Source organism: Doryrhamphus excisus, chromosome 20 (assembly GCF_030265055.1).
Source record: "Doryrhamphus excisus isolate RoL2022-K1 chromosome 20, RoL_Dexc_1.0, whole genome shotgun sequence".
Classification (NCBI taxonomy): domain Eukaryota; kingdom Metazoa; phylum Chordata; class Actinopteri; order Syngnathiformes; family Syngnathidae; genus Doryrhamphus; species Doryrhamphus excisus.
The window spans coordinates 15847105-15874799 of NC_080485.1; the positions used below are offsets into that span (position 1 = coordinate 15847105).

General features: G+C 44.8%; 1 protein-coding gene across 1 annotated transcript in view; it reads left to right on the forward strand.

The window, feature by feature from the left end:
• The window catches only part of pax2a (paired box 2a), a 46966-nt gene extending 20004 nt beyond the window's left edge, over positions 1-26962 (forward strand). Inside the window, exons 8-13 of the mRNA XM_058059274.1 lie at positions 9834-10009; positions 12063-12183; positions 20291-20491; positions 21980-22081; positions 23959-24045; positions 24177-26962. Of these exons, the coding sequence (XP_057915257.1) occupies positions 9834-10009; positions 12063-12183; positions 20291-20491; positions 21980-22081; positions 23959-24045; positions 24177-24298 (809 nt within the window). The 3' untranslated portion in view covers positions 24299-26962. The remainder of the gene's footprint in view (positions 1-9833; positions 10010-12062; positions 12184-20290; positions 20492-21979; positions 22082-23958; positions 24046-24176) is intronic.
• Positions 26963-27695: the final 733 nt, after the last annotated feature.

The window sequence follows — 27695 nt, forward strand, 5'->3', positions numbered from 1 at the left end:
GTGGCTCAGGCAATAGAGCAGTCGGTCGTGGTGAAGCTAGTAGCGAGCCGGCTAGCTAGTTGGCTAGTCAGTGTGGCGATGCCAGTGACATCGTTCCTGGTTGGAACAATGTTAATAACAATAATAATGACAATGTTGCTGGACTTGGGTAATACGCATCTCACATGATGCAGAGCAGTTCCTACGCCGCCATGTGTAACAATTCCGGGTCTACGGTCTTCCATGACTAGCGCACTTCCATGAGGCCTCCCACTCCCGAGTCAGGCCAGTTATGAACGACGTTATGAACGATTCCCAATTTTCCCTTTGCTTCTGGAGCCAAAGGGTTTGCCGTGACCTCATGTTTGGCTCACCGCATCCTCAATGGAGACCAGTGGAGCTCTCGGGAGGACAAGTAGCAATAAATCAGAGGGAGAACAAAGGTCACAACTTGTGATTGTAACGCGGGCGTGGAAGAAGCTGATGAGTGGAGAAAATAACGGCCTCGCGGGTCAAGTCGTGACACGAAAGAACAAACACGGCGAGCCGAGCCGAACCGAATATGTTCTGTTTTGATTTGCTCACGTTTTGATATTCGGCGCCGTTGTGGAGATTGTGCGGCGAGCGTAGCTTTTAACACACATGACCCGTTGGCGGAGTTTAAATCAGTTAGCGTGCGGCTTTTAACCCGAGCCTAGCGCTGCTTGGCTAGCCAAGCCCGTCCGTGACAATGAGTCAATAGCGGATCGCTTTGGAAAATAAATGCACCCACGGCCAAAGAGAAATAAATAGCATCATGATGGCGCCGATGGAGGACGGGGAAGGGGGGGGCGGGAGAGAAAAGCCCAGGTATATGAGAGGGTCTGCAGAGCGTAACATGGAGACAGGAAGCGGGGAGCGTCACGGCGATATCAGAGGAGCGTACAAAAGGATCCCACTTCACAAATCCTTATCAACGCGTTTTTTGTGGCTTCGCCATTTGCATTCAGCACGCCGTCTGTGGTGACCTGGCGTGTGGCTGTAAACAACGCCATCCTTAGCAACAACAACAAATATGCGGAGAGGCGGGATGGAGAGGAATCATGTCAAGGAAAAGTCAATTATGGGCAGCAATGCTGAGAATTAATGGAGCGACGCATTACTCAGCTTGAGGAGGAAGAAAAGGCAAAGAGGAAGGATAATTATGTTTCCACAAAAAGACTCGCTTAGCGTCGGGAAAGCGCAGGAAATGAAAAGCGATATCGAAACTGGCTGAGGTGCAACAAATAAATGTCATTTTGGAGTTCTAATTTCCTAATATTAGATACACAATACTTCAAATTAAATCGTAGTTTATAATGATTTCTTGTCAAATTTCAGGTGTTAATGCGGATTAATCCATCATCTCTTTTAATCTGATTAAAAACGGAACACAATTAACACACCTTTTAGTAGTGCCGTCACACAGTTTTACAACTATTTTAATCAGATTAATCTCAAGCGGTGCTGTGGATTAATTTAGATTAATCGCGATTACATGTCATGCATTGTATCGCCCATTCCAAGTTGTTTGGTTCCGAATCAACTGCTCATTTTCCCTTGGACAAACTGTCCCAAAGGCTTTGCCAGGTTCTGTGGATCAATTTAGATTAATCCCAATTAAATAGTATTAATTTTTAATCTACCTTAACTAGGGATGCTCCGATCAGGGTTTGATGCTGCCGATTCGGATACCATCACCGAGTGAGATGGGCTGATGGATTTACGATGAGTCGTATTTGCCAGTGGTCCTTTTAATTGGCGAATAATAGCAAATTATTAAAAAATAAACTTTTAGGCAAATAGTTAGCTAAGTTAGCTTAGCCAGTGCCAGCTAGCAAAGCGTGTAAACAAAGATGCAAGACAAGTCCAAGAGCGATAGTTTGGGTAGAGTGATCTAACGCGCCGACGTGGATTGGCGTAGCCAAACTGAAACCATCGAGTTTTTGAAATGACGAGCGTTGATGGCAATACGGGACAAAGTGCGTCCCTTGTCGGCTCAATACCGGTGATGGCGACCTAGCGTGACACAGCATCGTGTCACAAACTGAACAAGCAGTTTTTTGTGATCGGTTTTGAAAGGCGTTTATCGGCATATTGCTAATTACGTGTTTTTTTTGTTTGTTTTTTTTAACTCATTAAAGGCGGAGGGTTAAAATGCATTCCCAAAGACGCTTCCTTTCGTTTAAGTCATTCTTAGCTTTGGATGAGTTAAAATTTTATATTAATAACAATGGATAAATCCGCATTAATGTGTCAGTTATTGTGATTAAAAGTGTTTAACAACACTGCAGTATTGGTGCACACAAGCTTATTAATAAACTTGCGTAATTCTGAAAAGAAGTAGGAAGAAGCAGAGCTTCTTTGTTAGCGCCTAAACAGAGAATGTGGAACAGCAGCAGACGGCTTATGCGGTGATGTCGCTAATGTCGCCATCGCTGATGTAATACATTTTCTGCTATTGACATGAACTTAGAGCACGAGCACCAATGCCAGAGTAGAAATTAAATGGGGGGGAAAAAAACGTAGCGACGGGGGCTTGAAAAGGCAGCCCCCCCCGTGCCGGATGAGAGTGCAGGCGGCATGTGAATGTCTGCTGACTGTCAGTAAACTGGATGATGGCGCTAAATTGAATTAATAAAGCTCTTAAACACCATGTAACGTAACAGCATCCCAACAGCCGAGGCGGTGTTGCTGCCTCCCCCCCCCCCACCCCCACCCCCACTCGTACCCGCCGCTCTCATTTCCGCATCAGAGGTTTCATAAATATAGCTAGCTTACAGAGAAACAGTGTTCACCCTCTGGGTATACCCGTTTGTTTGTGCCCCCCCCCCCCAGCATAAATGCATACAAGAAAAGAAAAGCCAACAAATGATGGCCAATATGCGGCTCCCATTCCCATTCCCAGGACGGACAAGTCGAAGGCCCGCCTCCTGTGATTTACAGTGCAAGCGTGGAGGGATTCATTAGCCTTTCAAACAAACTTATCTTATCACCGGAACGCGGAGATGAAAGAAGGACATAAGAGCGCCGCTGTGCCACCGCAGGACATTTACCCCCCCCCCCCCTCCCACGGGGAAACAAAGCAAAACACAACAGCGGCCTGATAGCGCCGTCACCGCCTCGGTTAGCCTCGGATGGATGCGCGTGCACATTCAAAACACGCCAGCTAATTGTTTTTTTTTTTTTTCAGCAGTATGTGCTGCTTTACGGCGTCTCCCGTTTGTTGCCGGGCGGGATTCGTAACCTTTGGTTATCGGCGTCCATCTTCTGCTGTGTTAACCGGGGGGGCCGTCGGTGTGAGAGTCGCTGCGGATGCGTCTCCTTGTTATCTCCTTGACTTATCTCCTCACACGTTGGTGGTAAAACTATGAAACGGTCAGCTGGTGCTGGGGGGGGGGGGGGGGGCGAGGGGGGGGGGGGGGGGGGTAGCAGGGATACCTGCTGAGACACCCGAAGGGATTGTGTATGTGTGGGTGGGTGGGTGGGGACTGAAAATGAAACAAGGCAGTCAATGAGACACACACACACACACGTACACACACACACACACACACACACACACTGACAGTTGGGCTTCACACTCGGCTTGACACGCCGACTGTCAAAGGATGAATCTGATTTATGGCAGCCATCTTGTGATGTATGTCAAACATCAGGCTCTAATGGGGAATTCTGAAAATTCATGATTTACTATTATTTCCATTCAAAGGCCAAGCCCGTTTTTTTTTTTTTTTTTTTTTGCGCTATAAATTTGCGACGTATTCGCGGGTGTAATTGGTGAAACGGGTGAAAAAAAACCAACCCCCAACCCCCCCCCTTTCCCTGCGGATACGAATACCACAACAAAGTACATTATGGATCAGTGCAGGAATGCAAGCGATGTTATGTTTTCTTTGGTAATCGGAGGGTCAGATTATGTAAGAGGGGGGGGGGGGGGGTGCCGGGGTGGGCGACCGCAAGCTATTGATTTGAAATTAATTATAGTGGCACCCCAGCGAAGGTCCGACAAACTCAAACGTATGAAAAGCGAAGCCGTTTTTCCCATAGGAAATCTGTAAATCCGTTTGGGACGGCCAAAAATAAAAAACTAAATATATTTGATGGAGAATAATGATGGTTTTATTTTAAAAATAATATAATTTTAAAAAATGCACAGAGTGAGCTAGCATCATCAGTCAGTTAGCTGAATGATACAATACCAGGAAAACGTTTCATTTGAAAACAAATCTTTTAGTTACATCATCAGACACGAGGAAAGAAACCTGAGTACCCGGGGGGAAACCCACACAGAGCCACCCGAGTGGAGATTCGACATGTTAGCTAACATGCTACCCAACCGTGCGGCCTAGACACGCAATGAAATGTAAAATACAATCAAACCTCGGTTTTCATATGATTCGGTTTTCATTGAAAATTTGAACGCTTTTCGCACACTGTCTCGGTTTACATACAATTTGCACAAAACGAAGGCGTCTCTTTGCCGTGTACTTTACCGTACCACAAAATGGAGTGGCCAAGCAAAGCACCCTACTGTTACTGACTGACTGTCCGTGCATTTTTAATCATTAAGTCTCGTCGTTTTCTGCATGTAAAACCATCGTTATTCTGTACAATACGTATATTGTGTATGTCTGGAATGGATTCATTGGGTTTATATCAGGGGTGTCAAACTCATTTCGCATCGTGGGCCACATACGGCCTAGGGAGATGTCAAGTGGGCCGGACCATTAAAATGATACCATACTCTGCTATAAATAACCAAAATATCATGTCTTTCCTTTGTTTTGGTGTAAAAAAGCACATTAGGAACATTAGGAAAATATTGAAATTTAATAAATTATCCTTTTACAAAACATTTTATGAAACACCTCATATTTCCTTAGACAAATGTGCAATTTACTTTTAACATTCACAAATATGCATTGCAACTGATCCCACTGATTGTACAAAGGCACAAAACTTTAATTGGTACTGAAAAATATAGTAATGCACTTTAAGATTTTTTTTAATTTAAGACTTTTAAAGAAAGGGATTTTTAAACCACTTACACATACGCATATAAAATCTAAATGTAATCCCTGCGTACACCTTACAACAGGGGTCGGGAACCTTTTTGGCTACAAGAGCCATGAAGGCCAGATATTTTAAAATGTGTATCTGTGAGAGCCATATACATTTTTTTAAACATTGAATGTAATAAAATGTGTGCATTTTTATGTAAGACCAACAGTTTTAGATATAATGGGCTCTAATTACGTAGACCAGGCACACTACCTCACGCCAAGGGGGTGTGGCCAGCACACTTTTGTGAGCAGCGCAGTGTCTAATAATAAATCAAATACTTGCTGCCATTAATGCAACTTCTGCTGCTGCATGGTTTTGCACCGTACTCCGTATATTTCATTCTTTTGGCCATCTTTGCCAGAAGGCTTGGTTCTGCAGTTTTAGCTAGGTGACTATTTGACTAAAGGAGGAAAGTTTACATTTACATCTTAATGACCGAGGTACTTTACCGCATTACCCAGTAATAATCGAGTTTTGGTGTTTGACCTGGAAAATATCATCAGGAAAGATAGATATGGTCGGCCGTATTGCAGTAGAAAATAGAATGCATAAAATGCATAAGAAAGTTGTTGATTTTTAATATTTTTAACAGTGATTTCTGTGATGTTTACTTTAAAATGTTAGCAAACATACATTTTTATTGTGGTAAACGCTTGAGAGCCAGATACAGTCATCAAAAGAGCCCTACCTGGCTCCCGAGCCATAGGTTCCCTACCTCTGCCTTACAAACTAAGGAGAGTGATTTTAAATGTGTAATGAAGAAAGTGTTGGCCTGTCCTGTAAATCTGTAAACTTCATACATGAAACATACATACACATACAATATATACTGAAAATTTATGGAGTTGTATGAACAGTCCACTTTCAAAATTATCCTGCGGGCCTGATCGAACCTCCTTGGGGGCCGGTTCCGGCCCGCGGGCCGTATGTTTGACACCCCTGGTTTATATGATTTCCGATGGGAAAAAACGTTTTGGTTTTCATTAGACCTTTTGGAATGAATGAATGAATGAATGAATGACTAAAAAACATGTTCCGCTGTACTTGACAATCATTTGAACACAACAGGTGAAATGAGCAGGGGACACAACACTAAACCACAATCACGGTACAAATAGAAATATGACAGGTAAGTCAACACAGCTACAGAGGAATAATAAACATAAACAACTACGTTAACGCCAAACACGTACTTTAACTTTGGAAACTTATAATAACAAAACAAGTGCGGCAAGGCATGCTGGGAAGCCTGAAGCAGGAAGTGCTTCCTACGTTATGAAGAACCATTGATTTTTGGAGTTGTTATTTATAAAGATTGAGATTTTTTTATACTTTGTTTTTCTTTTGTTAAAAGAACTTTGAATTAATATAAAAAAAAATTTGTTTGCATGGGTTTTCCGATTTTAAACTTGTCCATAGGTATGAATGTGAGTGTGAATGGTTGTTTGTCTATATGTGCCCTGTGGTTGGCTGGCCACCAGTCCAGGGTGGCCCAAAGACGATGAGTATTTTTCTGGTTTCAAAGAAACGTCTTATTGAGCCAGTCGCTAAAAAAGCCCGGCCCTTAAGTTACGGATCACCAAAACTGGTTCGTTGTGGTTTTGCATCATTTTCCAAACAGGAATGTTGAGACAAATGGGTTAAAAAAAACATTCCACCAAGCACAGGTCAATCTACTGTATTTTGCGGCTAAAACACAGCCATCACACGCTCGATTCCGTCCACACACACACACACTCGCACCCCAATTGCCGTTCTCTATTCCATTCCCACCGTGGATCTATTTCTCGGTGCGAGTCAGGTTCATCCTCTGGCCTCAGCCATTGAAAAAAGGTCAAGCTGCCGAGCGGAATGGCAATAACGCCCCTGAAATGGTACCATCAGTGGAACATGATTGATCAATTGAATTCCATAGCACAGAAAAATGTGGGATTAAGTAGAGTATTATACGCACAATGAGTTGAGGCACGGTGTTCATTCCAAGTTCATTTCGCCTTCCCTCCTCCGCTGGCAGATCAGGCAATCAATAGCGGCCTTGCATATCATATATCACCGCCGGCTCGCCCGGGAGAGAACATAATCTGCTGCAAATTTAGAATGACAGATTTGTACGGGAGCTAAAGCCCTCATCCGCTGTTGGCGGCGCTAAAGCGGAGAGGGGGGGGGGGGGGGGTCCCTGGAATGCTGGCGAGAGGTTTTACCTGGAGACCCCCCTATCCCTCCATCCCTCCAGACTTGATGATTGCGCCACGGTGGCTCCCTGGCCGGGCTGATGGGGTCAGAGATCGGGGGGGAGCCGGAGAAGCATGGCCTCATTTGTTTATATAGGGTGGGACTGGGGCCAGGAAATGCATACGGTTGCCCTCGCCGCCCCGTCCCCTCTCGGACCGCCGAGTGCCGTCCTCGCTCTATTCTGCTTTCTGGAGGACAGGCAATATGTGTGTGGGGGGGGGTGGGTGGGGATGGGCGGTAGTCGCCCGAGAAAGAGGAAAAGGGAAGGGTAATACGTTCAGGAGGAAATAGTAGCGTTAAATAATGGCTCTCCATTTCCCCGCCGGCGGAATGAGAAGCTCTGTACGTAATCGCCGGGCCCCACTCCCCCCCCCCGCCCCCCCACGCCGCTCTCCTTTACAAGTATATATTTGCACTGAAGGTAATCCATCAATTACCATACACCTAGCACATGATGACCGCGCTGATGGTGGAGGACGCCGAGTCGGCTGAGGGTGAGGAGAAGGAGATGAAATGATAAAAAAAAAAAAAAAAAAAAGGCGGACATGCTGCTTGTAGTTTACTGCTGCTTCTGCTCCATCACTCTGGGAAACACGCACTTCCTGTCACAAAGACTCCTGGGAAACGGAAAGCTCAAAGCCGGGAGTCTCAGTGAGGGAAAGAAGTGGCGCTTGTGGATTTGATGGCTTGTCAGTGATGCCTTCAAGGACCAGCTTTGGAACATATAGTATAATACATATAATCGGTTTCAGTGCTTTTGGCTCATTTGCTTCCGTTTGGGATGAACTAGATCAGGAGTTTGTCATTTTTCTGATGGTCATTAAAGCCACGCCCTGCTTTTATTTACTTTGATTTTTATGTATTTTTTATGTACTTTTTTAAATGTTTTATACACTTTTATTGAAATCACTTTTATTTTTATGTACTTCATTTTTCTTCTTCTTATTAATTCATTTTCTACCACTTATCCTCACGAGGGTTGCAGGGGTGCTGGAGCCTATCCCAGCTGTCTTTGGACTGATCGCCAGCCAATCACAGGGCACATAGAGACAAACTTCTTTTTAGTACTTATTTTTTAAATTTATATTTATTTATTTTGTGTTTACATTTATTCATATCAGCTGTATTCATTAGTTATTTTTAAATACATTTATTTACATAAAATTTTATTTTCATTATTTTTAATGTACTTTTATTGAAATCATTTTCATTTTATATATACTTTCATTGATTCATTTTAATTTTATATATTTTATACTTTTATTGAAGCCATTTATTTTGATTTATTTTGACATACTTTTCCAAGCCCTTTTTATTTTTATATATACAAGTTATTTTCATTTTTTATTTTTATATACATTTAAATAATTTTTTACATTCATATTTTTATGGAAGTCAAGTTAAATCGCCTATGTCGTTTTTTGAAACATGAATACAATCAGTTACAATCACAAAAAAAGTGCATTTTGAGGCCTTCATTAGGCCTTTTTATCGAGGAAACGAGGAAGAACATGATAACTGCGTGCATACAAATTGTAAAATGATGCATAAATTCAAATGAAATATATATATATATATATTTTTTTTTTACAATAACTATGGGACCTGGTGTTGCCATCAGAGAATTGATGAAAAGCGGTCCACTAAGCTAAAGTTAATTTCCATTTAAGGACCGAAATAATACTAATTATTTTAAGTATAAAAAATATAAAGTATAATAAATATCACAAGTTCAATTACTAAGAGCAGAAAATCTGGTAATTCACCGTGCAATAAATATCAGGTTGTATAATTACATATTTGAATGACATTTATGACAGTCGAGATGAGCTGAACGAGGAGATGTACAGCAAGTCGGCCATTCAACAGTTGGGATACCTTTGTTGGATGAATGGACCAAAGGCGGCACGGTGGTCTAGTGGTTAGCGTGCAGACCTCACAGCTAGGAGACCAGGGTTCAATCCCACCCTCGGGCATCTCTGTGTGGAGTTTGCATGTTCTCCCCGTGCATGCGTGGGTTTTCTCCGGGTACTCCGGTTTCCTCCCACATTCCAAAAACATGCTAGGTTAATTAGCCACTCCAAATTGTCCATAGGTATGAATGTGAGTGTGAATGGTTGTTTGTCTATATGTGCCCTGTGATTGGCTGGCGACCAGTCCAGGGTGTACCCCGCCTTACGCCCGAAGACAGCTGGGATAGGCTCCAGCACCCCCGCGACCCTCGTGAGGAAAAGCGGTAGAAAATGAATGAATGGACCAAAATCCCTAAAGATGGACTCCCACCATAAACCTTGCAGAAAGAGGGGCGGAGCGAAAGGGGGCGGGGGAGTTCTGTCAGTACCTGGAGTAATAATGAAAGGGTGCCGAACCTGGATCATTTTAAGTTGAATCCAAAATGACAGAACAGTGAACGTTTTTTTGCCGCTACCAAGCGTACTCGAAGTCGCCACCGCCGTTTGTCGGTTGAATTTTGCTTTCTTCTCAGTCTCTTGCATTGAAAAGTTTTTTTTTTTCTTTGTCCTCTCCCTTGTCTTTAGGCGGCTCGGACGGTTCAGGCCCGGGCAGCGATTCTCAGGGCAGCGTGGAGAGTTTAAGGAAGCACCTGCGAGCGGACGCCTTCACCCAGCAGCAGCTGGAGGCCCTGGACCGCGTGTTTGAGCGCCCGTCCTACCCGGACGTCTTCCCCACTTCCGAACACATCAAACCCGAGCAGGTCGGTGTCGGGATAAAACGTCCTCAGCGTCGCCTTTCGGCACCAAAAACAAATAAGATAAAACCTCCAGCCTGTTGGAGCGGGTAACCTTTATTTACATGAAACCCCGAGTTAAACAACAAGAGACGATTAATTTTGCCGTGTGAACTCCACGCCGGCGCCCTAATTGAGTTCATTTTCATCTCTGCGCGATCGCTGGGAATTACGGCGGCGATAAATCAGAGGGACAGCCCTGCAGGCCCCGCTATAGGCTCCCTAATGCAGCTAATTACCAAAAGTGATTTCTACGCCAAGATCAATACCAAAGCCGATTGGAAATGACTTGCAATCACAAAGAGCAGAGGAGAAGGTATTAAAAAGGCAACGTTGGAGGAGGGGGGCCCCCGAAAAGTGGCGTCAGAAGGGTCCAGAGAAATCTGTTTTAATTTAAGGCAATATTAATCAGGTTGCTTTGTGCTTTCCTTCCCTGCTCGTCTTGCGCCGGGGACGGGGTGGGAGGGGGTACTTGTCTGGGGTCCGCGTCAGAGCATTAAAAAGCCATTTTGAAGAGGCCGGGCCCCGATAGGCGTCATCCCTCCCACACTTCTGGCAGCCATGTGGTCGGGGTCATTCTGTGCTCGCCGCTCGCCCCCCCCATCCGACCCGCCCCGCCCCGCCCACGGCTCATCTGCATGACAAAATGGCTCTTATGCTACGGAGGCCCGGCGGAATAGAGAGGAACATCCAGCCTAGTGCCAGGGAACAGTTGTAAGCAGACAATTAGAGTTTATCTGGGATAGAGGCGGACAAGACCGGGGTCACTGGCTCGCCCCTGAGGGACCCCCGTCCCATTGAGACAAACAGATGCCCTCTGATACAAGCACTCGCAAAGCGCACACTTATCCCCTTGAAGGAGGTGTCATCACATGAAACCAAATCATGTAAAAGTGGATCAATGCAATTATCCCACGCGGCGCCACATTCGATGCAAAGATGCAAAACCCGACGTATCGATTTATCGTCCTGTAGGTTAAAGCGCAAACGGTGGAGTTTTGCTTTTCAGGGGGTTTGTACGCTCCTTTAAAAACCACAACCACATGTCTCTCCTGTAACAAAGCCCTGAATGTCTCCTCCCTTGACTGGTCACAGGGATGACTGCAGTGGAGCACAAAGCGCCAGCTGACACCCCGTCCTTTCACTCCGCTCCCAATCCCTCTCTCATCCTGCCTTCTCCGCAGACACGGCCCTAATGCATGCATACATCATCCGGGAAATATGGCGAAGGAATCACAATGGGAGATATCATTGGATGATATCATCTTCTGTTAAAGTCATGTAGTCCAGTGGTGCCCTCGTAGTTTGGCCAAAACCAAAACAGGAAATAATGTTCAATCTGTCCGAGACAAAAAAAAATATTATTAGGGTACTTCGGACGCCTTAGTTACACGCCATAGTAAGGTTCTACCGGCAATGACAATACGGAAGTGGTAGTGGGTGAGCCAGGACTGGAACCGCACATTGAGTGCTTTACGTAAACCTTGCAATCCTGCCGCCACTCGGCGTTCCCAGCATCACTCGCTTGACATTTGACTGCTTTTTTTCTTGGCGTTAATCGGTGCCGTACTTCGGTAAGGGACAAAAAATTACAAAATTAAAAAAAAAAACAAAAAAAAAAACTTAAACTGTATTACGGAAAGCAGGAAGTGAACAAATGTAACGGTTACTGATTGTAAAAGTACCAGATGGAGGGGTAGGATTTAATAAGCTTTGCTTCTTCCTACTCCTTTTGGACATGTGGAACTGGGAACTGATTATGGGATGTAATCTGATGCATGTTCAAATGAAATAAAACCATTACCATTGTCCACGCAGAGGTAATAGCAATTCTACATTTGATCAAACTTACTTAATATTTGTCCGATCAGCATCTGCATATGAAAACATATGATGATATTCGAGTGATAATTACAGCATCATGGAAAATGTAGTTCTTTTAGCGGTGATACAAGAACTAATGTTTGACTGTACAATACTGAAAAGTTAGGCTAATTGTATTTATTTTGCCTTGACGCAGGCCAACGAGTACTCCCTCCCATCCCTCAACGCCGGCCTGGAAGACGTGAAGCCGAGCCTCTCCAGCAGCGGCAGTTCCGAGCTGGCCTCAAGCGTTTCCCAGAGCTACTCGGTTGTGACAGGTACGGTCTCAATTGGTACTGGCTAGACTACCTCAAACTCATGAGCAAACACATTATCTGGGTTTGGTGGACCCGGACACCCCGCCCCCCCCCCCCTTAAAGTCACCCCGCCGTCATCAACCAGCACCTTTTCCCCTTTGTTTTCCCACTCACGTTCCGACTCATTCCATTTTCCATTAGCGTGCGCTATCGAGGTAGTAACAGCTGATGACTAAAAATAGCCCCTCCCCCCCCCGCAGTTTACAGCTTCCAATAACGCAGCATGACAATTAGCCAGATTCCGGCACATTCCACATTCAAGTTTAAAGCTTTGAAAGCGGATTGATGGGAAAAGCCAACTATTATCATGCTTCATATTGACTACTTGCTTATGGCTTTCCCAGGGATGGAAAATCATTTTTGCACTCCTTTTGGACAGAGGGCGGGGTCATAGACATTATCATCTGCTGGGGTGTCCTAACTTTTTCCACCGAGGGCCACATATGGAAAAATGACGCGTGCAGTAAAGCTAAGGAGATAATAAGGAGATAAATACGTATATTCCGCTGCATCTCAGCTTGGTGATCAAAAGGTCAAAGGTCAAAAGGCCTATTATTTTTTAAAAGCCCATTATTAGTTTCAACTTTGCTCCTTTTACCCAATGTTGGTGTTTTTTTTTTTTCAAATTAAAAATATTTAAGCAACTTACAACTTTATTCTCATCATATTTGACGTTATTCACATGATGTTGCATAACCTAATTTTTTTTGTTTCTCAGTCGGCTTTTAAAAAAAATATATATTTTTTTTTTGTCGCGTTTGAATTTTATCCGACTATAATGATGGGATTTTTCCTCATAATATAACTTTATTATTGTAAAACTGCGACTTTTGTGTTGTTAGAAAATGACTTTTTCCTTAGAATTTCCTAATAGTTTGACTCTACTCTCATAAAATGATGAGTACTTTTCGTAGTAGTAGTAGTAGTTTTTTTCTTTATTCTTTAGTTTTCCAAATATTGACGTTCTTGTAAATTTTTTTCTGGTAATTATGACTTTATTTGCTTTATATTTGGACTTTATTTATGTAACATTTTTAAACTTTTTCCAAAAAAAGTAGAACTTTATTTGTTACTTTGTTTCTTATAATATTGTGACTTTGAAAAAAATATTTCAACTCTATAATGCAAAAATTATTTTTCCTCATTAAATTGTGATTTTATTCTCCTAAAATTACGACTTTTTTTGTTCAACTACAACTTTTTTCTCCTAATATTTTGACTTTATTCCTGTACAATTACTGCATATCAAATCAGTTTTCTTCCTTTAATCATATTTTCAGAATGTGCAGCAAGCCAATAAAAAGGAGCTGCGAGCCGCAAATGGCCCCCGAGCAGCACTTTGGACAACCCCGATGTAAAGCGATAAAATCCCAGCCATCCCGTTAGCATGCTCCCGGCGTTAGAGCCAGATCGGCCCGCTAACAGATTGAGAGGGAACACTTCTCGTAAGAGACAGCTGCTGCTCTGGCTGTTGTCATCAAGGCCATGATGGCCCGCTGATTGACAGCCTGGCCGCCCGCCTCGTTGCAAGAAGACCTTAAAGATGAAACGCAGGCACGTAGCCGCTAAAATCAGACGTGTGCGAACCAGCGAGGGTGCAGGTGCGCTGTAATAAATAGCTCTAAGAACCCGGCTCCGGCCCGCACGGAGGCCGCTGGTTAATTGAAATATTGCATGGTTGTGGCGGGTGAGGCGCCGTCCCAGGAGAGGTTCGGTTTACTGAGAATAACACGCCAGCCTTTTTAATAAAAGTCCCATAATTGTGCAGCGGACATGTGCGTGTAAGAGAAGTAAAGACGAGGACAGCATGATTGAAAACTGCATCAGGCCTTCTCAAATGATCCCCGCGCCCCCCCCCTTCCCCCCGTCATAAAAGAAAGACCCCCTTTTTTCCTCCCCGAGTATGTGGGAGGTTGGATTTGCCCACAAAGTTAGGCCTCAAGAGAAGAAAGGTGTGCTTTTTTTCTTCTTCTCTCTTTTCTGCCGGACTCCTCCTATATGAAAGCCGTCACGCTCTGGGGAGCACACGCATAGCAGGTGGCCTCGGAGCCACCTGGGGGGCCGGGGGCCAGGGGCGGCCGAACACGACATGCATGCAGGATAACAAAAATAAACTTTCATTTCAGATTGCTTTTATGACTTTTTTCATCTGATTGGATGTAGGTTGTTAGTCGGTGATATTAGCAAATAAGACTTGTATGCCAAGGATGGGGGGGGGGGGGGGGGAATACTAAATTACCTCCCTCACTTAGGCTGGCATCCAATTATCAATAAATTATTCTCTCTTACTGGAGCGGCAGCCAGGAGATGATATTCATTCTTGAAATCTTTTCTGCTGCTAATTAAAATTCCCACAGTTATTGATCTTGTTGATTTTTATGTCCTGAAATTTGCATAAACTATTAAAGATGAATGATTAATGAAGAGCTTAGGTTGGTGTTCCAAGGTTGCAGTCGCAATAGTGTCCTCTGTTTACCTCAAAGAGACGGACGGGGTGGCGAGGAAAGAGCGGCGGATGATTTAATGAGGCGGTGCTGGCAGGACGGACAGCATTTTTCGACAAAAATCGTATATTTAACAAGAGGACAGAATGGTATGAGGTACAGTGATCCCTATGATAAATGAATATTAGCAAAGCAGGACATGGTTTTCATGGTTGGAGCATCATCTTGTTTACATAGAGTCCCCTAGAAATGAAATAACACCCCTATAGTCACCTTTCCAGTCCTGTTACCCAATATAGTATCTATAAAAGACGTTTAAGAAATACTGGAAAAAAGACTTAAAATCATTTGTATATATAACATCTGTAAAAAATGTTTTTCCCGCTAACATTTAGTCTCTACTTGCTCGCTCAGCAGACAGATAACCGCTTCTCAAGAAAGACTCCAGCTGACCTCCTGTTTAGTTCACTTACACAAAATCGTTTTTCCGCGACATCCAACATAAACAGAATGTATTTAAATGAATGCACTAGCTCGATGCTAATTCACGTTGACGATTCCATATACAGGCTAGCGATTAGCATTACCGATTTTACATGGAGATTTCTACGATGTAATAAGCATGAAAGGGATACCGTCGAACACCTTTTAAGGCTCAACAAGAGGCAGGACAGGAACACAGTCAACATGTACAGTACTACAGTACTAACGCAGTACTAACAGTACTAACAAATGCTGCTCTTCTATGACAGCTAGGCTAAGTGTGTAGAGAAAGAGGGACGAAACGCTGGCATGGATTGGTGTAGCCCGTGTTAAGCTGTCAAACTGAAGACATCGAGGTTTTAGAGACTCGTACCAAGACCAAGTTGGTCCCTGGGCACCCGATACGGGGGTTGGCAACCCTACGTGACATTCATGTCATGTTTGTGTTGTCATGACACGAATTGAATGTCGACATCGGTTTTTGTGATCAGCTTCGTATCGACGTATTGTTGATGGAAATGGGCCGATGCTAAACCCGAGTATGAACAGACGCAGTTGAGAATCACTGGTTTACTGGTCTGCATGTTGATTGGCTAGTGGGGTCGACTTGCTATTGCGTCCCCGACCAAGCGGCCTGCTCAAAGCACCGATTCCCAGCATGACTCCCAGACGTAAATAAAGTGTTTTTGTGGCTAAATGCTACATGTCTCCTATAACCGTGAGGTGTGTTGGTTTGTGTACCGTACCTGCAGTGGTGCAGGACCGTCATGCTGCTCAGGATGTGCCAAACGGTTTATTTCCGCGCTCTGAGATTAATGTTTCGATCACCCCCCCCATCCTTGCTACGTCAGCACATTAACCTTTGAATACACTTTTCATGACGAATACGAGTAATTTCAGTGATTTGAGCGCCTCGAAAGCAGGAGCCGGCAAAGTGGTTTGTTTCTCCAAAGTTCCTTGGAGTGTGTTTAAGGATAAAATGCCCACTTGAGAGCAGACTGCAGTAGTTTGAACACATCACTCAGAAGGGCTGCGGTCGGTTCTTAACAGTCCATTTCTATGGTTGACGGGGTCCGCGGACGCGGCGTGGGCTTGCAGAGCTGCAGACAGACGTTAAGAGAACTCTATAGCGTCTCCGGTCTCTCTTGGAGATGCCTTCGCTGCGGGGAGAAGGGTCCCAACGGACCGCACAAGTTTATCTTCCATCTCCATCATCAGGGCCTGTGATTTGACAGGCTCCCTTTTTACCCGGGGCTCGGTCTCGTCTCGTCTCCGGGACAATAAGCAACACAGTGTCTGATTAGTTTCAGAGTTCACTGGTCTTGAACCGGTAAGTTGTTGTTCGGGCCAACCGCTGTCTGTCTGACAACAGGAAGCAGAAGGCTTGTTGAGGTAGCTAACAGCTTGGGGCGCGCAATTCCGATGCCGTGTTTTGCGATGACCTCAACGATTCAGGGTCCCAATGGGACATTAGACCTATATGTGACCCAAACCTGCGTGAGTACTCCTCATATTTCAGCAACAATGTTTATTCAAGTACAGTCAAAAATGACTGTCTCTGATTTTTTTTTACAGTATCGCACGTAGCAAACCAATGCGTTGTTAGCTCACTGATCATGCATTTTATTGGTCCTATCTTGTGTGTGACTGCTAATATTAGAAATTAAATGTATTATTTACTGTACAGGACATAAATTAGGCCAAATTAACTAAGTGTTGTACAGGTATAACGATAAAGATAAAAGCATTACTGAATAGAACTAAAATACAATCAAACCTTGGTTTTGGTCGTAATTCATAGTCATAGTCACTCATACAGTAAACCTCGGATATATCGGACTCGGATATATCGGAAATTCGCTCACAACGGACAGATAAAAAAGAACCGATTTTTCTGTAATGCATTTCCAATAAAAATTCATTGCATATATCGGATTTTTTATAACGGATTTCGCTTATTTCGGACGAAATCTCCAGTCCCGTTCCAATGCATTTCCATTAAATTTCCCTAGCATATATCGGATGGCCGCATCGTGGCGCTCCGATTCGCCGAATCGTGACAGGCCGCTATACGACGTCGTTTGCAGCGTTTGCAGCGTTTGCAGCGTTGCCTGCGCGTCCAGGTACATTGGAAACATAGTCAAGGAAGTGCCTTTTTATAACGGATAAAATCCCATTTACGCATATACCGGATATAAAACGGACATTTTCCGGTATACGCATATAACGGATTTCGCTTATATCGGACAAAACCAGTGGGAACAATTGAATCCGATATATCCGAGGTTTACTGTACATGCGTATAATAAATTGATCAATATAGGAATGTGTTTGTTAATATTGTTAATTTTGACAGAGTCCATGTTATTGTAAAGTTGTTAGCATCAAGTCTCGGTGAGTTGAATTAATCCAGCGGAGAATATTACTGCAAGCGTCTTTTTTACGAACTTCAGCCAATTAAACGTAGCGTTCTCGTACTATGATCCTTTACCCATGCTCAAATTCTTTTTTTCAACAAATGTGCTACAAAAGTACGACAAATCGAAAAGTCCGCCTTTACTGGCAAACTGGGAGGCCGAGTGAGGTTTGAAAGCCTACTCTATGGGAAAGCAGTGGCTTCCATTGGCAGATTCCCTGGCATTGGGTTCATAGTGCTGACAGGGCTGGATCCACCCCCCCCCCATCCGCCCCCCCTCCCTCCGCGTAGGGCAGCCCTTATCTTAATGAGGAATCGCAACACACAGTCTTGTTGTAAAACAACAATGATGTGGGGAAGCAGCTAATGAGCCTATCATGGTGTCGGGAAAGAGCCATCCCACCCCGCACGGGCCCCAGCCGGGACAGCGGGCTCTGCGGCAGACGTGGAAAAAGTCGGACACAGAGCTTACATTGATGGCATAGATTTGTGGGTGGGGGGGGGGGTGGGGGGGGGGGGGGCGAATGAAAAGACGCCAACGCTCATCAGTCAAATGAGATCAAAGGGCAGGGTTCGGCGCTGTCGTTAAGTCCATTCCTTTCCTTATTTGTTGACATGGTGGTGTTTGTTTGCCCCCCCCCCCCCAAAAAAAAACAACCTCCGGGGGTGTCTTTTACGTGTTGTAGGTTGACTGATCAGGCGTGATGTGTTTACTGGCCCACGCTGGAGGAATCACATATTACACTATCATCGGCAGCCATGTAAATTCCACATCACGTCGCAAGGTCGGCTTGTTTGGACTCCACAGTGATGAGCGCATGAGTGGTCCTCAACGCATGACGACTGTTTGAATCCCCCCGATGGTTTTTGTTGTTTGGTAATTCATACAGAACCACCACGGTGCCGCGCATCCGCTTTGCTTGTACTCTCACATGAGCTTGATCGGAAAATAGAAAAACATTCGATAAAAGTTCATCAGCGTCTTGGATGATTGATCGAGTCGAGGGTTTCCCATAACACGGCTGGACCACTCCAAACTCTGTTTGCTCTCTCACAAAATACTGGATTGAAAAATACATTTTTCATGATTTTTCTCAAGCTGCTGCAAGAGACGGTTGCTGGTCTTGGTTTTTGTCGTGGTGTACATATTCTCTATATACCGATTATTGTGGTACGGTGTTACAGTGGTTCCTCTTATGGCGGCAATTTTTTTTCTTAGTCGTGTTAGGAATGGAATATTTTTCCTCTGCTTTGAACATGACATGACATGTTGATGCTCACAATCACGAGGCCATTTTGGTCGCTATAAGTACATTCTGTTCTCGTAGCTGCATTGTGCCTTCGTTGGCCACTAATCACTCTCCAGCGCTAGCATCGCAAGTGTTTCTATCCACTCCTGTTTTAATTCTATTGAAAACTATCCTTGAGGCTATTCGAATAATACGATCTGGGGGAACTTTCGCCCTCAAAAAGGGACGGTCCCAAAAGTCGATTATTTTCTAAATCCGAAGCTCAGTTTCGATTAATTGATTAATCTGTCCATATCAATATGAAGTAAACACCAACAGTTAGTGGCTTGCTTCATAACATATCCGAAAAAAAGGGTTTCCCGAAGCTGATGGGTGTCATGTGTCATGTCATCATGTTTTGCCCAAAACACAAAAACAATAAGTCTGCTTTTATGGATGACTGAGGAAATTAACAAATATTCACCTTTAAGAGGATATTTACATTATTGAAATGAAAATAAAATAAACAAAAAAATTGTTGGCGGGCGGCACGGCGGACGAGTGGTTAGCGTGCAGACCTCACAGCTCGGAGACCAGGGTTCAATTCCACCCTCGGTCATCTCTGTGTGGAGTTTGCATGTTCTCCCCGTGCATGCGTGGGTTTTCTCCGGGTATTCCGGTTTCCTCCTACATTCCAAAAACATGCTAGGTTAATTAGCATGACTCCAAATTGTCCATAGGTATGAATGTGAGTGTGAATGGTTGTTTGTCTATATGTGCCCTGTGATTGGCTGGCCACCAGTCCAGGGTGTACCCCGCCTCTCGCCCGAAGACAGCTGGGATAGGCTCCAGAAAATCCAGAAAATGAATGAATGAATGAATGAATGAATGAATGAATGAAATAGTTGGCGATTAATTGGACCATTAATCATCAATTGATCGATTAATTGTTGCAGCTCTTGTACCGTAGTTTTCTTTATTAATTCCTTCCGAAAGGTTAGACGGAAACTGAAACGTACAAAAACAGAGGAATTTTTCCCCCCAAAAAATCTAATTAATTCACTCTAGGCACCAAAAAATATGACCAAATAATACATTTTATAGAGAATAATTATCCTTTTATATGCTGAAAACAATGCAAAATTATGATGAATGACAATTGAAGGGGGGGACGCCTTCTTCATCAATTTTTGACCTCTTTGTTTGGGAACTTGATTCATCAGAGTGATACAGTACAGGGCAAAAGGACTAGTTTGTTACCGAGGCAAGATTTTGACCAAAAACTGAATCATATGAAAACCTTTGAGGTTATACTAAGGAGTGTTTGTGATACTTGGGGACAAAATGCGAGAAATGCTTCCAGGTAGACGACAGAGCAGCGCACCCCGACCCCAAACGCTACAATTATTGATTTTGGATCCCCTGAGGTTGTGCAGGTGTTCCTTCTGACCCGTGCCCGTGCATGTCCACATCTCCCTTGTCTCTCCACCCAGCAGACTCTCACCCATCCCATCCACCCTCCATGTGTGTAAAGCGGGAGCCCCATGAGGCATCCTTTGCCCCCTTCACCCCCTCCTCTGTCGGGGACTCGGCTCTGGCATCTGACATCTTGTCCCACCAGTCGAGCCTCTCTGTAGATGCCTCCACTGCCCATGGCGCTTGCTACAGCCACTATGCCGGCCAGCAATTTATAGCAGGTACGGCTCTACCGCCCGGCCCCGTGTAACCCCATCCAATTTGCACTCAATCATAAGAACTAACCGGTTTGAGATTTAAATGCGTCTTCCGAGGAAGAAGCATTGAAAAGACTCAATCCTTTCCTGCTTTTTGTTGATCCACAAGCAAAACTGCTTCCCGCTCATTAACACTAACAACTCTCTCCCCCGTCTCACCCCGCTTTTCTCCCGCTATGACCTCTGCTGCTTGTCTCTGGGGTTAACAATGGGCCTCCTGGCCCTTCTTGCCTCGTGACAGGCCCCAAGTCTGAGGGGGCGACAGGAGGCCACGCCGGGGAGGAGGCTGCGGTGGCGGGGGCGGGGGCGGGGGGGGTTTATAAGAGGCATAGGGCTAGCTTTGGACCTGTAGCCCTCTGTCCTGGGTGCCCCTTCATCAAGCCAGACCTGCTGCTGTCACGTTTAATTACGGGGCTGAATGTGGAGTGCAGATCAGAGAGCGCTCTCGGTGGCCTGCTGTCAACTTTTAAAGCCGCTTTAGACCGTCGGCTTATTAACGCGGTTGATGAGGACGTGTCATCGTTTTTTAAAACGCTCTCCAAAGTCACGTGGACTGTTGCCGTGGGATACGCTGACGGTCTGGACGATTTCACCGCGACAGAAACTTCACCCTGGGGCCAAATCCGGCCCACGGAACCATTTGGAGTCGGTCCGCCTTACAGATCCTCGTGCGACTGAGTTTACTGTACACAATAGACGCATACTTTTAGTTTTCAACAAAACTTTTGATGATGTTATCATCGTCCATTTTATCAAGAAACAACGGCAAGATACCGTCACTCACTGACAGCACCCAAGTACCTCACAGTACTTCATGTACACATCTTTGACCGAGAGATACTCCGTGTTGGCTTGCCTACCAGTATCGTCCAGCACTTCATTACCCATTGCGGTATCAACCGATACTGATTTCAGCAGCAACTCTTCCTTAAACTAACGTTGTGAAAGATGCTCCATGTTGGCTTTCCTACCGATATCCAATATCGTAAGGCACTTCATTACCGATACCGATCCAATCATTGGCTCTTCTCCCAAACTAAGACGGTGATAGATGCTCGATTGGCTTTCTTACTGATATCCAATATCATTAAGCAGTCTATTACAGATGCAAATATCAATCAATACCAATATCGGTAGCAGCTCTTCTCGCCAACTCGTGTTGTGAGATCTGCTCGATTGGTTTTCTTAGCGATATCGTCCAGAATGTCCTTACCATACAGATATCAAACAATATCGTCCAGCACGTCATTACCGATACCAATCTGACCAGTAGCTCATGCTCGATATTGGCTTTCTTACCGATATCCAACACTGTCCATCACTTCATTACCGATACCGGCGTCGTGAGAGATGCTCGACAATGGCTATCTTACCGATATGAGTCATAGCGATATCAACCAATACAATATGTGTGACATTGTATGACCTTTTCCCTTCTGTGTGTGTGTGCAGGTCGAGATATGGCGAGCACCACCTTACCGGGCTACCCGCCTCATGTACCCCCGACGGGGCAAGGCAGCTACCCCACCTCAACACTTGCTGGAATGGTTCCAGGTGGGTGACACGTCATTAATTTGACTTTTAACGAGGAGCATCCTTCAAAAAGGAGCCTCGTTATGCATCCTTGTTGCTGTGACAGGAAGAAAAAAAAAACCCTCCTAACATGTTCACTAATGCGGGAGCAGACGTGGAATCAAGGCGAGCTTGTTCTCGCCGTGTTAGATTGTGGTTTGCGTCTGCCGACGAGCACATTAGATGAACTCAATAGGCGATCACCACAATCAGTGGCCATGAGATAGGACAGTTCCTCTCAGTTACACTCCAGCTCCCAGCGCTCATTACCCTCACCGTGTCCGCGCCGCGCACTCTCACCAGCCCCTGTCGATAAACACCGCGTTTGCTCCTCTCTTCGCCTCCCCGGACACCCGGGGCTGCCGAGCGTATCTCTTTCCCCTCTATTTAACCTGCAGTTCAGGTTCATAGCAAACAGTTAAGGGTCAAAACACAGAGGCGTGGAGGGGCCTGTAAATATTTAAATCACTATCTCTCTCAGGGATGAGCTCCGGTTACACGACAAGCGGGGCGGATGTTGCACACCACATTGGGGGGGTACAGTAGGCCGCTGCCTCGAACAGCTAAAAAAAAACGGAGCTCCTTTGTTAGCTTGTGTCCAAGAGACGCCGACAGTCAAACCTCGGTTTTTCCAGACGCGGTTGGTTTTCAAAGATGGCGTCCGCGTGGGCGTTCTTGCCTGGTTGTATGGAAGGAAGCTGGGATCACGGGTTCTCAAACTTTTTGGAAGGACCACAAGGACCAATTACTATTGTTCCAAGAAGAGCCAATTGAACTTGATGGCGTAGCAACTACAGTCAAACCTCGGTTTCCATACGCGGTTGGTTTTCAAAGATGGCGTCCGTGTGGGCATTCTTGCCTGGTTGTATGGAAGGAAGCTGAGATCACGGGTTCTCAAACTTTTTGAAAACAAGGACCAATTACTATTGTTCCAAGAAGAGCCACTTGAACTTGATGGCATAGCAACTACAGTCAAACCTCGGTTTCCATACGCGGTTGGTTTTCAAAGATGGCGTCCGTGTGGGCATTCTTGCCTGGTTGTATGGAAGGAAGCTGAGATCAGGGGTTCTCAAACTTTTTGGAAGGACCACAAGGACCACTTACTATTGTTCCAAGAAGAGCCACTTGAACTTGATGGCGTAGCAACTACAGTCAAACCTCGGTTTTTCCATACGCGGTTGGTTTTCAAAGATGGCGTCCGTGTGGGCGTTCTTGCCTGGTTGTATGGAAGGAAGCTGAGATCACGGGTTCTCAAACTTTTTGGAAACAAGGACCAAAAACTATTGTTCCAAGAAGAGCCAATTGAACTCTGATGGCATAGCAACTACAGTCAAACCTCGGTTTTCGAACACCGTGGTTTAGCTAAAATTTTGCGTACATTTTTTGGTTCAGTTCAATGCATTTTATTTTGTTCCCCAAGATGTAGCATCGTGGCGTAATACCGGTCGTAGTCGCTTCTGTAGGGTTCATCGACTTCAATCATCGATTGTCAGTTGACACCACAAATGGCCGAAAACCTCTACCTTGGGATAGATACTTTGGATCCCGCACCGACTCCTCAGACTCGGGCTGTCCTATATTTGGGGTGTCCCACTTAGTGAGTAGAAACTTAAAAATGAGACTGAAGCTGTGGACACATTTCCCCAGAAATAGTCCCATACGTGCAGCTTTATGTCCAACGTGGACCATGGACCTCATTGAGATGTTACGATCTCACGCTGTTTTATGGAAAAACTCATTAAAAACAGGCTCAATCAAGATGCCGATTAATCACCAATCAACCCAACTCCATAACCCATTTTGCAGAACCCATTTTTGTCATAATTTTAATAACGTTTGCACGATTTGTTGTTCTACAGGCGGGGACTTCTCCGGAAACCCTTACTCTCATCCACAATACACGACTTACAACGAAGCATGGCGATTCAGCAATCCAGCATTACTAAGTAAGTAGCCCTCGATGTGCAGTATTTGGAGTAGTACATTCCCCCATCAAGTCTTCCAAGATGTTTGATGTGAACATGGTTTCCAACGGCTCGTTCTTCTGTTAACTTCCAGGTTCCCCTTATTATTATAGTGCCGCATCCCGTGGCTCCGCACCTTCCGCTGCTGCCGCTGCCTACGACCGCCACTAGTTACCACGGAGACCAGCTCAAACTGCAAGGCCAGGGCTACAGCCTCCACATTGTCCCCGTCTGAGAAAACACAAAGGGAATTTCGAGGAGGGATTCCGCGAGGAAAGCCGGCGGGTCACCAGCTTCGCTTTTCGAGGAAGGACGGCAACGCACCGAGCGCCGCTTCACACTTTGGGCCATAAGAGTCACGGGCGCCCCCCCTGCCCTGCCCCCTAACCCCCCCGTCACATATTACAACCATCACGCCTGAACATTTCCAAAATGACTTTGCAGAGATTATATAAATATATATATTATGAAATATAAATTGAAAAAGTGTGAAGACTTCAACGCGGGGAAACGTGGGCTTTTATTTTTGACTCTTTGTTGCTGTTGTTGGCTGTCGTTGTTCTTTTACTCATGCATCCTCACATTCCGTTACATTTGAAGCGCAGTATTCTTCTTCTGGTCCAATGATAAACAGGAAAAGGCGGGAATGGCTGGATGGAACAGCGGATGAAATAACATGCTGGCTCTTAAGTCCTTAAATCCTGAATTGTGTTCCAGCGTCACGGTGCTGCCATAAGAGACGTGCATCTCCAAAAAATTTCAACTAGTAACTTCTCCCAGCGGGCGGCACGGTGGTCTAGGGGTTAGCGCGCAGACCTCACAGCTAGGAGACCAGGGTTCAATCCCACCCTCGGGCATCTCTGTGTGGAGTTTGCATGTTCTCCCCGTGCATGCGTGGGTTTCCTCCGGGTACTCCGGTTTCCTCCCACATTCCAAAAACATGCTAGGTTAATTGGCGACTCCAAATTGTCCATAGGTATAAATGTGAGTGTGAATGGTTGTTTGTCTATATGTGCCCTGTGATTGGCTGGCGACCAGTCTAGGGTGTACCCCGCCTTACGCCCGAAGACAGCTGGGATAGGCTCCAGCACCCCCCGCGACCCTCGTGAGGAAAAGCGGTAGAAAATGAATGAATGAAGTTCTCCCAGCAGCATGGACCGACCGTTCTTCCGGACGTTGGCAACCATGACCTCCGATATAACACCGCTCCTTGAAAATTTGCCACTGTTTAGTACGAGACCCGAAACCGAAATAGCTAGTCCAAGGGAACAGAGAGTTGTGGTTTACTCACGCTCAGGAAAACACTGCCCCTAGCGTTCTGGTGGAGGATTGCACGTCAGGACGTCGTAGCGCTGTAGCGTAATTCAGCCTCGACTTTGGTGCTTCAGTAGAACGCCACACTCCAGAAACCCGCCGACAAATAAGCGGCAACACGTGGCAAACAATCAGATGTAAAAAAAATATATATATGTTAATTGTTTTTAAAAAAAAATAAACTTGGCGACCTTATACTTAAAATTGCCTCGCTGGAATTTTAAATGTTAAGTTATTTTTTCCCCCTGTCATAAATTTTAATGTATAAAAATGCATCCAATTTTGAAAGTAGTTGTCACACTTTGTTTTGCACTATACTTAATTATCGGACTTATTTTCCAAATTCTCGCGTAGGAAAAACACAACGGAGGCAGACGGGCCGAGGTGGCGCGCGTAGACATCGGTAGAAGCGACGGACTTTGTAAGCCATAGCTCCTTGGCTACACGAAGAAGACTCCTATTCAGCTACTTAGTCATACCACTAGATGCCTACAGTTGCGCATACCGACTGTAAACTAGCTTCAACGTATGCCTTATAAACAACATGACATTGATTTGCCTTTACCGAGTCGTCAACGCCACCGTTCCGCGACTGGCATCGAACTCTCCCCTTGCAGACTGAAAGAAAATCCTGTCTTTTCTTTTTTTTTTTTTGCGAATATTTTGTGAATGTACTTTGAACTACATTTGCCAAAGACTTAGTTTGATATTTAATATTTTATTTACAGTGTACGTGTGCGTCAATGAAGCAGTATTATCTTCCAAAACAAGTAGTCGACACTGACGCGATGCATACAAAACGGCGGACAACGGCGCCGCTTTGTAGAGCGATTTTTGTGAATATTGTGAAGACAATTCTTCTTTGTAAATATCGTCATACACTACTGAAGCGGCTTCCCTTTGTAGATAAACGGAGCGATGCATTTACGTGTGTGTCTTTATTGTCGAGTTGTGCTGTTAGAGGAAGGCGCGACCCGCTGTGTAACCCGAGGCGACGTACACGCCCGTTTGTAGCAGGCTAACATAAGTTGTCCGTGTCATTTTCTCCTCATGATAATGCCATGATGTTTTTTATGTCACTATGCAACAAAGTTAAATGGCTTTCTGTATCATCTTTTGTCGCTGGGCTCGGACTAACGCTTCCGCAGGAAAGTGGAGGACGTTGGTTTTCGTAAAGGGTTTAGTCCTCGGCTACAATCAACACCACCGTCCCGTCAGCCGTTTATAGACGTTGCCATCATACACTCGGCGGTCCCAATGTACAGACGCATCCATCGCCTCCCCTCCCGACTGGGAGTCGACGTCATCTGGCACGACGGTGATGTCAGACAAACAGACCGTCCTCTTGGAAGTTGCACTTCTCTCCGCACGCCGCTCAACTTGTGCAAAAAAAGGAGGACGGACAAAGTGAGATGGATGGAATCTTAGCTGTGCTAAGTGGAACGCCTCGGAGGGAAATGTTGTAAAGATGATACAGGAGATGTGTCATGGACATTAAAAAAAAAAAAGGATTTCTGAGGAAAAAATCTATATGGAAAAAGCCCTGTGGCCTCAATCATTGCTCTGTTTCGGTTCTGTTCCAATTCCTTTTGTGCACATGAGAAATAAATTCTTTTATATGTCACCTCTTGACTCCTAGTCTCCTTGCCAGGAACCGAAGGAAGGAAAACCGGATTGGGATTCAAAGAATTACAGGAGCAGGAACTAGAAAAGACCACCTGAAAAACTGCAAGAATGAACATGTTGCACTGTTGGATCTGAAGGAGGTTCTAAGTCAGGGGTCTTAAACATGTGGCCCGACACTAGTTTGAGGCCCCCGCCTTGATATAAAAGTTTCATGCTAGCACGGCCCGCGCAAGTTTGATATGGATGCTGTATGGTATCATGTACCCAGAAAAAATTATTACGTTTGATTCATGTTCATGTTAAAGGTTAAATAACTGTTAATAGTTATCCTCCCTATCCGTGTGGAAGTGGTACGTTTTTGGCTATTTAAGTTGAAAGGAAATAACTTGAAGGCTACCGATTAGGTCGCTAGCTCTCTAGTTTGAGAGTTAGCATGTGCCTCAAGACCCTGCAGTTGCGCAATATGTTGTAAATAAAAAGAGTATAAATCTGAAATTTGTAATTTTTTTTTTAATCTGAAAAAAATAATTTGTCTATCCACCAACTATATGTGGTTTCTTAAGTTTTTATTATTTGCCGTTTTATTATTATTATTATTATATTTATTTATTTATTACTGATTGATTGATTTTCACTGAAGTTTAAAAATCAGTTCTAGACAGTGGATGCCCTCCGTGAAGCCATCTTCACCA